The sequence below is a fragment of the Leptonychotes weddellii genome, chromosome 1, assembly GCF_054177405.1.
Source record: "Leptonychotes weddellii isolate Sample4059 chromosome 1, ASM5417740v2, whole genome shotgun sequence".
In the NCBI taxonomy this organism is placed as follows: Eukaryota; Metazoa; Chordata; class Mammalia; order Carnivora; family Phocidae; genus Leptonychotes; species Leptonychotes weddellii.
In genome coordinates, this window is record NC_138369.1 from 83,503,315 (window position 1) to 83,515,738 (window position 12,424).

The following is a 12,424-nucleotide window of genomic DNA, read 5'->3' on the forward strand; positions in this document are numbered from 1 at the left end:
TTTTTTAAAAATGTTTTTGAGAAGGGCGGGGCAGCAGAGGGAGAGAGACAATCTTTTTTTTTTTTTTAAAGATCTTATTTATTTATTTGACACAGAGAGAGTGAGCACAAGTAGGTAGAGCGGCAGGCAGAGAGAGAGGGAGAAGCAGTCGCCCCGCTGAGCAGGGAGCCCAATGCTGAGCAGGGAGCCCAATGCGGGGCTCGATCCTAGGACCCTGGGATCAGGACCTGAGTTGAAGGCAGACGTTTAACTGACTGAGCCACCCAGGCGCCCTGGGAGAGAGACAATCTTAAGCAGGCTGCAAGCCCAGTGGCCAAGCCCAGCGGCCAAGCCCAGCGGCCAAGCCCAGCGGAGCTGATCCCAGGATCCTGAGATTATGACCCTGAGTCAAAATCAAGAGTCAGACACTTAACCAACTGAGCCACCCAGGCCCTCAGTCAGGAATTTTTCAGTCAGGGCCAATGAATCTGCCACCTGGGCCTTCTCCATACCCCAAAGAAAGATGAGGTCATCAGCATAAGGCCCCTCACTTTTCCCCCTAAGGGAAAGCTACCTTGCCTGAAACAATCCTTTTCTTTTGCTAATAACTTTCTTGCCCCACCCTTCTTCTATAAAAACCTTCCATTTTGTACATTTCCTGTGAAGGCCCCTGTATTTCCTAGATGGGATGCTGCTGCCCAATTCCTGAATCATTTAATAAAGCCAATTAGGTCTTTAAAATGTACTCAACTAAATTTTTGTTCAACACCATTCATCTGATAATGGACACTTGGGCTGCTTCCACCTTCTGGCTCTTATGAATAATGCTGCTAAGTACATTGGTATGAACTTACCTGTTTGTCTCTGCTTTCAGTTCTTTGGGGGTATATACCTAGAAGTGAAATTGCTGGAACATATGGTAATTACGTGTCTAAGTTTTTGAGGTACTGCCATAGAGATTTTCACAGCAGCTGCGCCATTTTACACTCCTACCAGCAAAACCACAAGGGTTCCAATTTCTCCACATCTTGGCCAATACTTGGTACTTTCTGTTTGTGTTTGTTGTTTTTAGACTAGCCATCCTAATGGGTGTGAAGTAATATCTCATTGTGATTTTGATTTGCATTTCCCTAGTGATTAGTGATGTTGAGCATCTTTTCATGTGCTTATTGGCCATTTGTATATCTTCCTTGGAGAGATGTCTATTCAAGTCCTTTACCCATTTTTTTTTAAATTGAGTTGTTTGCCTTTATTACTTTGTAATAAAAACAAAGAATTAATAAAAGCAAGATCCCCACCCCCACTCCCACCCCCCAAAAAAGCAAGATCCAAATGCCAATAGGCAAGTTGGATTTCAAAGCAGAGGCCCTTGGTAAGGCCCTAAGATGGATTCTTAAATGGGAAGCGGGTACTACTTCTGTATTACCACAAATTGTTGAAGTCCCAGTCATTGCCCAGACAGAACTGAAAAAGTGTGTACCCTTCTCTCTCTCTCTCAACAAAATCTATACATTTCTTTGCAAGTTCTCTTCACCTTTCTAATACCCCTGTCCTGGAGGGTAGGAAAAATTGGATTTGGGTTTGTTTTTCCTAAGCCTCCTGGGACACAGTCCTGAACTGGACCCTAAGGGATGGTGTTTCCTACAAGCAAACTGTTGATGCGTTCTGGGTAAAATCCATTTCTTTAACCTCCTTATCTATCTCCAACACTAGCTCTGCTTTTACCTGTGTATCTAAGAAGAACCTCTTATCCCTGAATGTGTTGCATAGGGTGGCTGATGGAAGGGGTGCTCCGTGGGAGATCAAACCTGCATTAGGGAACAGCTGCTCTCCTGACTCTGCGTGGGGCTCAGAGGTAAGAGCACACTTGTCCTCTGATGACCACATTCTTCATAAGTTCCTCCCAAAGCTCCCCACCCTCTGCCCTCTTGTAGTAACTATTGCTAATATTCTCCATCAACCAAAAAACAGTTGAGATGGTATAGAACAGAGGATAAGCTTACAGACTCTGGAGTCAGACTACCTAGATTTTCATCACAGCTCAGCTACTTGCTAGTTGAGTCCCCTTGACAAATCCTCTAATCTCTCTGCATCTCCGTTTCCTCATCCGTATAATGTACCTCATTAGGTTCTAGAGAGAGTTAATTTACATACATGTGACGTGCTTGCAACAATGCCTGGCACATGATGAGTGCTGTATAGATCAGCTCTGAGAGGACTTCCATCGTGGCACAGAGTACCCAGAAGGGCACTTGCTCTGCTCCTACCAATGATTTATTCTGAGCAGTGGAATTTAGGCAGGGTGGTTGAGGAGAGGATTTTAATTTCTACTTCATGCCCCTCTGTATTGTTTGAATTTATTACTTTTTACTAATAGGAAAATAAATAAATAAAATGGCATCTGGTTAAGAGAATGTAAAACAGTCTCTCCCAACGTCCCACTGAAATAGCTAAGAAGATACAGAGATTTAAAAACAACAACAACAACAAAAACAATCCTGGGGTGTCTGACTGGCTCAGTTAGGAGAGCATGCGCCTCTTGGGGTTGTAAACTCAAGCCCCCCCTCGGGGGTTGAGTTTACTTTAAAAAAAAAAAAATCTTATCCAAACATTTAAAACTCATGTTGCCAGGGCACCTGCCTGGCTCAGTTGGTGACTCTAGATCTTGGGGTCCTGAGTTTGAGCCCCAGGTGGGGTGTAGAGATTACTTAAATAAATAAAACTTTAAAAAATAATAAAAAAAACTAATGTTGCCAATCCAAAGCTTGAAACTCATACAAATTTTCTATACCTCCAAGACTAATAAAATCGAAGTGTGTGGAACGGGTAGCATCAGTGTTTCATCTATGGTCCACTCCCCCACAAATAGCTACTAAAAACTTTTCTTTAGCCCATTAGCAATTAAAATTCGAGGCCAGTACCAATCAGGAAAGACAGTAGCAGTCCCTCTACTTCACAGTGAGCTTATCTGTTTTGAGATGAGCATCCAGTTGTGGCCACCCCTTCCCCATCAGTTTCTCTTTCCAGATTCAATTTAAAAAAAAAAAACTACAACTCCCAGAAGACCCCTGGGCAAAAATAGGGGGCTGGGGGAGGTGAAGGTGTGCCTGACACTAAAGCGTGGTCTCGGCTCCACTCACCCTGCCTTAACATCCTTCTCCCGGAAAAGCACCTGGTAGTTCAAGAAGCCTCTTCTTTGTGCTGGTCTTGAAGGATGTGCTCTAGTCAAAGGAGTGAAGAAGTATGGTTATAAAAGAGCAGGCAGAGGGCAGTGCTGCGAAACTTCAGCAAGCCTGACAGCCAAGCCAACCCTGGATCTCCACAAGAATGGTGACCTCGGCAACCACAGGCCAGTGGGCGGTCCCCATGACATACCAAGCAGACCGTGCAGGGGGCGGAGTCTCCTCCCACGTTGGCATCTGAAAGAAGTTCAAAAGGAAAGGGTTACAAATGAACTGTTATTGCTCATAAAGGAAATAACTGTTACACATAAGAACCCTGACTCCCTCCTTGCCAGTTTTAAAAGCTTCATTAAATGTAATTACTGTGACATTCGCTATGTCAAAAACAGGGAGCTAGAGCTATTGTCTTAAAAGAAATACATCTAAAATGGTGCTGTCACTTTGGAAAACAGTCTGGCAAGTATTCAAAGCGTTAAACATAGAGTTATCCTAAGATCCAGCAATTCCACTCTCAAGTACCTTACCAAGAGAACTAAAAACGTATGTCCATGCTAAACTTTGTACGCAAATGTTCATGGCAGGGGCACCTGGGTGGCTCAGTCGTTAAGCGTCTGCCTTCAGCTCAGGTCATGATCCCAGGGTCCTGGGATCGAGCCCCGCATCGGGCTCCCCGCTCAGCAGGAAGCCTGCTTCTCCTCCCACTCCCCCTGCTTGTGTTCCCTCTCTCGCTGTGTCTCTCTCTGTCAAATAAATAAATAAAATCTTTAAAAAAAATGTTTGTGGCAGCATTATACATGATAGCCAAAAAAACAGAAGTAATCCAAAGAGCCGTCAGTTGAGAAGAGATCAACAAAATGGGGTATATTCGTACAATGGAATATTATTGTCCAGTTGTAAAAGGGAATGAAACACTGATCCGTGCTACAACATGGATGAACCTTGGAAACATTATGCTTAGTAAAAGAAACCAGACACAAAAGGCCACATACTGTATGATTCTTTTTATATGAAAAGTCCAGATTAAGCAAATCTAGAAAGATAGAAAGTAGATTAGTGGTTGCCAGAAGACAGGGGGAGAGGAGAATGGAAGTGACTGCTAGTAAATGTAGGGTTTCTTTTTGGGTGCAGAAAATGCTCTAGAATTAGTCGTGATGGCTGTACAACTATGAGAATATACTAAAAACCACTAAATTATGCACTTTAGGTGGTTTATGGCATGTAAATGATACCCCCAAAAACCTGCTATAAAAAAGAAGTGGTCCCCAAATGCTAATGCAATGGTTTTGGGGTAGTATGGCTGGGTGACAATTTTTATTTTTTACTTTTCCGGGGTTTTTTTGTTTTCAAAATTTCCCTCCTCTAATGGGCAGCTATTACTACCTCACCAACCGAAGCTCTGGAATCAGACAGATTCTGCTGGATTCAAATCCAAGCTCCTTCTGAATGAACTGGTTAGTCTTGGGCAAGTTACTTAATTATTCTACACCTCAGGCTCTTCATGGAAAATTGGGGCAATAATAGTGCTTACCACAGGGTAGTTGCGAGAATTTAATAAGAGAATGATGTGAAGTGCTTAGATCAGAGCTTGGCATATTAGTAAGTGTTCAAGAAATATCAGCTGCCATTTTCTGTTTAGGTGTTTTTTTTTTTTTAAAGTAATATCTACGTCCAACATGGAGCTTGAACTCACCACCCAGAAACCAAGAGTCGAATGCTCTACCTACTCAGCCAGCCAGGTGCCCCCTGCTATTTCTGTTAAGAATATAAGACAGTCGGGGTGCCTGGGTGGCTCAGTTGGTTAGGTGACTGCCTTCGGCTCAGGTCATGATCCTGGAGTCCCGGGATCGAGTCCCGCATCGGGCTCCCTGCTCGGCAGGGAGTCTGCTTCTCCCTCTGACCCTCCCCCCTCTCATGTGCTCTCTCTCTCATTCTCACTCTCTCAAATAAATAAATAAATCTTTAAAAAAAAAAAAAGAAAAAAGAATATAAGACAGTAAAATAATACTACTAATTTTTATAGATAGTACTTACACAGCACTGCTGTCGATGCTTTACATATTTTAATGCATTTAGTCCTCACAACTACCTTAGGAAGTGGGGCACTCTTATGCCCATTTTACAGATGAATATTAACTATGATATTTGCCAGTGGCATGCAGTCTGTACATTTTGTAGGAATTTAGGAGTAGGTGAAGAGCATAGAGAGCTGAGGCAATCAAGGAGGACTCCATGAAGAAAGTGGCCCTGGAAGGAAAGTAAGGTGGCCCTAGATAATCCCACATAGGTGGGAAAGGGTGGTGAGGGCCTTGCAGGTGGAATGGAAGTTACCCAACAAAGAGGTGGAAAATATTAAAATTTGCTCAGGGTGGGTACAGATTATGTGATGAATACAGATTATGTGTTATATTATTTTCTGTACCTTTGTGCACCTTAGAAATAATTACTAATTAATAAAAATATTTTAGTCACTGTGTTCTGGAGAAATAGAACATTTTCCTTCCCTGAGTCTTTGACTTATGTAGTATATACATAAAACATTTGCTGGTTAGAATTAGTAAATGTTAGTTCTCTTTATTCTTTTTCTAAAATAAACCTTAGTTTTTAAATTCTATTTGCCTATTACTACGCCTGAGTTTCTTTTTTCCATATGGATCTATCTTACTCCTTGTCACAATTGCACATTGCCGAGTAGCAATGGTCCATGATTTATTTCTCCCTTCCCTACTGATCCCAATTTTCTATTACAAGCATTGCTTGTAAACATTGTACCCTTGTAAAAGCCTTTCCCATGCACTGCCTGGGGTAGATACTAGGAAGCGGAAATGCCATAAATCCAATTTTCAAAAAGTGAATCAAACGGGGGGTGAATGCAAAATCTCTGTACGTCCCTCTCAATTTTGTTGTAAACCCAGAACTGCCTTTTAAGAAAAAATAATCTTAAAAAAAGAAAGTCAGAGACCGGGCACGCTGGCGAACTGGGAGTCCAGGCAGTTTCTCATGTGGTCCGGGCTGGAGCAGGGGGACTCCCATCAGCCTGCCGGGCCCGGGCCCAGGTGGCACCGGTGCAGCCTCCCCGCCCCGGATTAGGCGCAAGAGCACGGTGACCTACTACCCTCAGGACACGCGCTCCGCCCCGCCTCACGGCCCCTTCCATTGAAAACAACAACAACAACAACAACAACAACAAAAAAACCACCCTCGGCGATCACGTGAAAGCGGCGTGCCGGCCGCATGACGTCACGCAGCGCGGACCAATGGAAGCTTCTGTTTATGTCGGGGGTCACCGGAATATCCGAGCCCCCGCACGCAGCCTCGCCCCTCCGCCGACGGCGCCGCGCCGCTCTCGGGCTCTGGTAGAGAGCGTTCAGCTGGAGCGGGAGGCGGCGCGGCTGTAGCACCGCGGGGAGGGCCGCGCCGGTTGCTTTCTGCAGCCGCTTCTCCGCTAGCCGGTCCCCCGCCGCCCCTGGGGCGCCGTGTGGCTCTAGACCGGGACCGAAGCTGCCGGCCGCCGCGGGTGGCCGGATCCGCGTCCCGCCTCAGCGCCCGGAGGACATGCGGGAGAGAGAATGACCCAGAGGGACACGCTGGTGCATCTGTTTGCCGGGGGGTACGGTCCAGACAGGGCGTGCGGGCTGGGGCTGAGGGTGCTGGGCTGAAGGCCGTGGCCTGACACGCGGGCGAGAGAGGGGTGAGGGGGCTCCAGCCCGCCGGGCCGAGAGGGGTGAGGGGGCTTGAGCCGGGGGTTGCTGAGGAGGCTGAGGCCCGGCGGGGAGGGATGAAGGATGAAGCCGGGGCGGGACGTAAGGCTTTGGGCCCGCGGAGCCGCGGCGAGGCTGGGGCGGTATCCGAGAGCCTGATGAGCGGCGGGCGGGGCCGAGGTGGGGGAACGAAGCGGCCCGGAGCCACGCGCCGCGGCCTAGCGCGTGTCCGGGATGCGGGCCGCGGAAAGGAGCGTGGCTGCAGGCCTCGCGGAGGTTTCTAGGCCTGGGGGACAGGACGGAGGTGCGGAGGCCGAGGACAAAATGGGCGCCGGGGCCACCTCCTCCCTCCCCCCTTTGCCGCGCGGGCTGAGAGGCGTCCTCACGTCGCTCACGCCCCACCTCGGACCTCGGGTAGCTGATTTCCCGGCCCGCGCTGCCCGGCTGGGCCCTGGCGGGGTGTGGGGGTGCTTCCCGCACCCGGGGGAGGCTTTGGTGTTCACTCGCCGGCTGGAGCTGTAGGTTTCTCGCTCTTGGTTTTCTGCCCGAGCTTCTCCAGGTTGCAAGATGCGGTGCCAAGCAGTATTGCCTTTGGGGTCAGATTCTTTTCATGAAAACCAACCCTCCTGTGCACCCGCTGCTTTTCGTCTGCTTAAAGGAGAAAGTCGGGGGTGGGAGAGGTCAAATCCTTTGGCGATAGTTACTGTGTATACAAGATTAGGACTAAGCCTAAAGCCTCCGTGATTGCCAACCTAAATGCTACAGATACTTTGTTGAGCCAGTTGAGTCTCTTTTTTAGGTTTGTTCCTTCCAAATTATTGGGGAATCCTAGCATTTTTAAGTTTATTTATCTGTAGGATCATAGTCATCAAAAAATGGCTGCGGTGAGTTCTGCTAAGGCTCTATATGGTCTATATGACCATATAAAGTCGCATCCCCTTAAAGCGTAGAGTTTTTCAGTCAGCCACTTTAAGACTTTATTGCCAGCGATGGTAATACTTTCCTTGGGTTGGCACATTCACTCAACAAACTTTTATTGTACACCAGTCGTGGGCCAGCCACTGTTCTGGAATAAAAAAAATATTTTTCTTTTAATCCGTGAGACCAAGTTTAGACGAAGTTTACTTTCCATATTTCTGATACTTTTGCCAGTAATCCATATTTCTGATATGTTAAACCAATCTCGGCAAATTATATCATTTTTTTAAAAAAACCATTAGCCATGTAGATGTTCTTGTAAAGATGTCATGTTAGGCAAATTATCAGGCTTCCTCATGTAATCCCATGAAAGTTAGGAGACTGCACATCTACTTCTGGCTGCTATTTTGAGTGAAAAATGGACAAAACCTTTAATTGCTTCATTTGTAAAATGAGGAAGGTGTACTGTATGATCTCTAAGGCCCTTCCCAGGTCCTAACATTTCTATTACTCTGCATTCAAAATTCATATATCAAGTTTTGTTAAAAGTAGGGCACGGTAGTTAGATTGCACTAAGTTCCCAGTTTGGATTAAGATTATTTGTCACTTTTTTGTTATTAATACATGTAAAAGGACCTCCTGGTTAGCTTTTTCTTTAAAAGCAGAAATGGAGTTTTTGCAGCATCTAAACACCAATAGATTTAGGAGCCTCCCCTACCCCAAAGAACCTAGCATTTGCAGGTTATTTAGAGTATTAAATGAGGTACTGGGATGTAAGGCCTAACACGACATAGGTGATCAGCCTTATAAATTCCCGTCCTTTGTATCTCTTGATTTTGTATTTACATGTGGTTGCATAACTTGTTGCAATAAAACCTGGTTTATCTTTTTTTTTTCTGGTTTATAATTTTTAGAGAAATTTTAGGACTAGGAAGGATGCCAAAAATCTGGTTCAGCCCCTTAAAAATATGGAAAAATACTGAGGTGTATTGATTTACCCAAGGTCAAACAGCTTTCTGTACGTGTAAAATGAGAGGTAAATAATCTCTACAGATCCTTCCAGCTCTATATTATATAAAGCCAATTTCATTATTTATTATTTATATATTATGTATTATTTATTATAAGCATTTGTGGAAATGCAAATAATCTCTACAGATCTTTCCAGCTCTATATTACATAAAGCCAATTTTGTAGAATATCCTGGAGGTCCGTATGGTAAACTTTGTGGAAATGCCCATTGTTGTGTCAGTTACATTGTTCTTTTTTTTTTTTTAAAGATGTGGGGCAGTTTATTATTTTCACAAATTGTTCCTAGAGATCTGAGACTAGAGTACTGAAAAGCTAAATTCAAAAAGAAAAATGGTCATTCTTGAAGTACAAAAATGTCATTAATGACTTTTTGTTTGTTTTGGTTTTTTTCCTATTTATTTGATGTAGTGTTCCATGATTCATTGTTTGCGTATAACATTCAGTGCTCCATTCAGTACGTGCCCTCTTTAATACCCATCACCAGGCTAACCCATCCCCCCACCCCCTCCTTTCTAGAACCCTCAATTTGTTTCTCAGAGTCCATAGTCTCTCGTGGTTCGTCTCCCCCTCTGATTTCCCCCCCTTCATTTTTCCCTTCCTACTATCTTTTTTTTTTTTAAACGTGTATTATTTGTTTCAGAGGTACAGGTCAATTTACATTGTTCTTAATTGAAGATGTTGAATTCTTTTATATATGAAAGTGGCTTATTTAGGCAATCAATTCTGGTACATTCTTCATAGAAAACTAGATTTCATTATTTTTTATCCTAATAGAATTATGTTAATTAGTAGTTAGGAAAGTTATTTTTTACTTTAACAATAACAAGTAGTTACAGAAAAGGAGATCTTTTTATTAGCTGTTGTAACTGGGCTGCTTCACACACAGGTACCATTTAGATTAAGTTATAAAAACTCAATATATTTTAATAGAACTAAACCTTTTGCAGTGGCATTTAGTCTTAGGCAAAAATTGCCTGAGAATAGGGCCTTTGGATTGTTTCCCTGATGATTATAATTGTATTCAAGTATGTTTATCAGGATCTCAGGGAGATTTCTAATAGCCTCGTAGCTATATTATTAAATCAGGAACATTTGCAACAGACCAGCGGTGGACCTTGGGTGTGGTTGACATACACACATGCATAACTTAGGCTTTCTTTAAGACACCCTTTGGTCCCATTATATTTTTTGCCAGAGTTAATATTCAGAGTTTGTAAGGCCATTGGTTAGATAAATTGAGTTATGGAGGCAACTCGTAACAACCTGCCAAAAGGATATAGGTAAGATTTAATTTAAGCTGTATTTTTAATGACACTATATGTATATCAAATTCTTTAGTAGAACTGTATATTATATAGTTCTTGTGTCAGTTTTCTACCAAGAGGCAGGTTGCTTTTTTCTTCTTTATTTGAGGGAGAGATTGTCTCAAATAGGAGGAGTAAACCTTAGAAACTGTCCTTTCTAGGTTTTTGATGTTATAGCATAATGAATTTGTATGCTCTTCAGCTATCAAACTTGACTATTCTTTCCTTGGAATTCTTTGCTAATCGAAGCACTTAAAGCAAATGAGCCAGCAACTTTGAATTTTAAGTTTTTCTTTTAACAATAAAGCTCCAACTTAGTACTTTATTGTAGCAAGTTACATTGGTGATAACTTAAAACTGATCTTAATTCATTGACCACATCAGTGGATCAGAGGGACTCAGGAGCAGTTAGAAGGCAAAAAAGAAAGTGAAGGCTTGCTTAAGGCTTGGAGTGGGGATATTGAGGGAAAATGTGAGAGGAAGTTTAGAATGTAGAAACCAGAGAGACTTGAGGATAATTGGTTGTCAGAAAGCCTCTATATGCCTTTGTCACCCTTGTTAGCCTTTAGTACCTCATACTAAGGTAATCATAGGAGCTTCTTCACGTGGTCTTCTGTTAATTGTATATATTTAAGGTGTACAACATGATGATTTGATAATAAGTATACATAGTGAAATGATTATGACATAACATCTGATGTAATTACCATCTTTGGATGTGAGAGCACCTGAAATCTACTCTTCACAAATTTCCAGTATTCAATACAGTAGTATTAATTTTAGTCATTATGCTATACATTAGAACTTTAGACTTACTCATCCTATGTAACTGCAGATTTGTGCTGTTGACTAGTACCTTCCCATTTCCCACACCTTCTTGCCCCTGATGACTACCCTTTATGCTTCTATCTTATTTGACTTTAGATTTTATATGTAAGTGAGATCATGCAGTTTTTTCCTTTCTGTGTCTGGCTTATTTCACTTAGCATAATGTCTTCCATGTTCATTTGTGTTATTGTAAATGGCAGATCTTCCGCATGGCCTTCTTGATCCTGGATTCTTCCTAGCCCCACTACAGTCTACATTTCTATCTTGCTAGTTTTGTTTTTTTTTAAGATTTTTTTTATTTAAGAGAGAGCAAGCACAAGTGGGGGGGGGGGGGCAGAGGGAGAAGTAGAAGCAGACTCTCCCCTGAGCAGGGAGCCGTTCTACTGGATCCCAGGACCGCAGGATCATGACCTGAGCTGAAGGCAAACACAACTGACTGAGCCACGCAGGAGCCCTATCTTGCTAGTTTTTTAAAGCATTATATTGGCTGTTCAACTCAGTGTCCATGAGGAGTTTGCTTATTATAAATAGTAAAAAATATTTAAATCAGTATTCATTGTTAAGAAACTTTCTTTGTGGGAGAGTAGAATAAAACAAATAATTTTAAATGTTACGGTTTTTATATAGAATGTTTAAGAAATAATTTCTAGTCTTTTCCATTGTTTTATGACTTGCTTAATAAAATAATTGTGCTGTCCAAAATCTTATAGATTAATAAATGAGACAGATATATATTTAATGTATTTTAGTTGTACTCACATCCCTTTAATTGTGAAGCTGAGAATGCATTGTCCCTAGCCTCCAGCTATTAAGTAGCATGCTGCTTTAATCTTGCACTAAATTGACAGTGCATAGAAGATATCTCTACTCAGAAACTACTTAAGATGTGTAATAACAATACAGAAGAGGGGTGCCTGGGTGGCTCAGTTGGTTAAGCGTCCGACTCTTGATTTGACACTCAGCTTATGATCTCAGGGTTGTGAGATAAAGCCGGTGTCAGGCTCAGTGCTGGACCTGGAGCCTGTTTAGGATTCTCTCTCTCCCTCTCTCTGTCCTGTTCTCCCCCCCCCCCCGCCCCGCTCTCAAAAAAAAAAAAAAAATACAGAAGAACAAATTTTTCCTTTTATATCCTTGGTTAAATTGCATCTAATTTAGTATAAAACAGCATGCTTCAAATTGTATAGCAACCTATTAGTGGATTATGAAATCAGTTTGGTTGATTTGTGACCAACCTTTTAAAAATAGTAAGTATTCTGTGAAATGTTTGGGCATGTGGATATACTGTTTCTTTTTTTTTTTTTTAAAGATTTTATTTATTTATTTGAGAGAGAGAGAATGAGAGAGAGCACATGAGAGGGGGGAGGGTCAGAGGGAGAAGCAGACTCCCTGCCGAGCAGGGAGCCCGATGCGGGACTCGATCCAGGGACTCCAGGATCATGACCTGAGCCGAAGGCAGTCGCTTAACCAACTGAGCCACCCAGGC

General features: G+C 42.9%; 1 protein-coding gene across 2 annotated transcripts in view; it reads left to right on the top strand.

Moving 5' to 3' along the window:
• The first annotated feature begins 6,457 nt into the window (after positions 1-6,457).
• SLC25A36 (solute carrier family 25 member 36) overlaps positions 6,458-12,424 on the top strand; it is a 37,340-nt gene continuing 31,373 nt past the window's right edge. The window contains exon 1 of one of the 2 annotated variants that reach the window (XM_081827310.1): positions 6,458-6,768. In XM_081827310.1, the coding sequence (XP_081683436.1) occupies positions 6,728-6,768 (41 nt within the window). In that variant the 5' untranslated portion in view covers positions 6,458-6,727. The remainder of the gene's footprint in view (positions 6,769-12,424) is intronic. The other variant, XM_081827304.1, reaches the window with a different exon arrangement.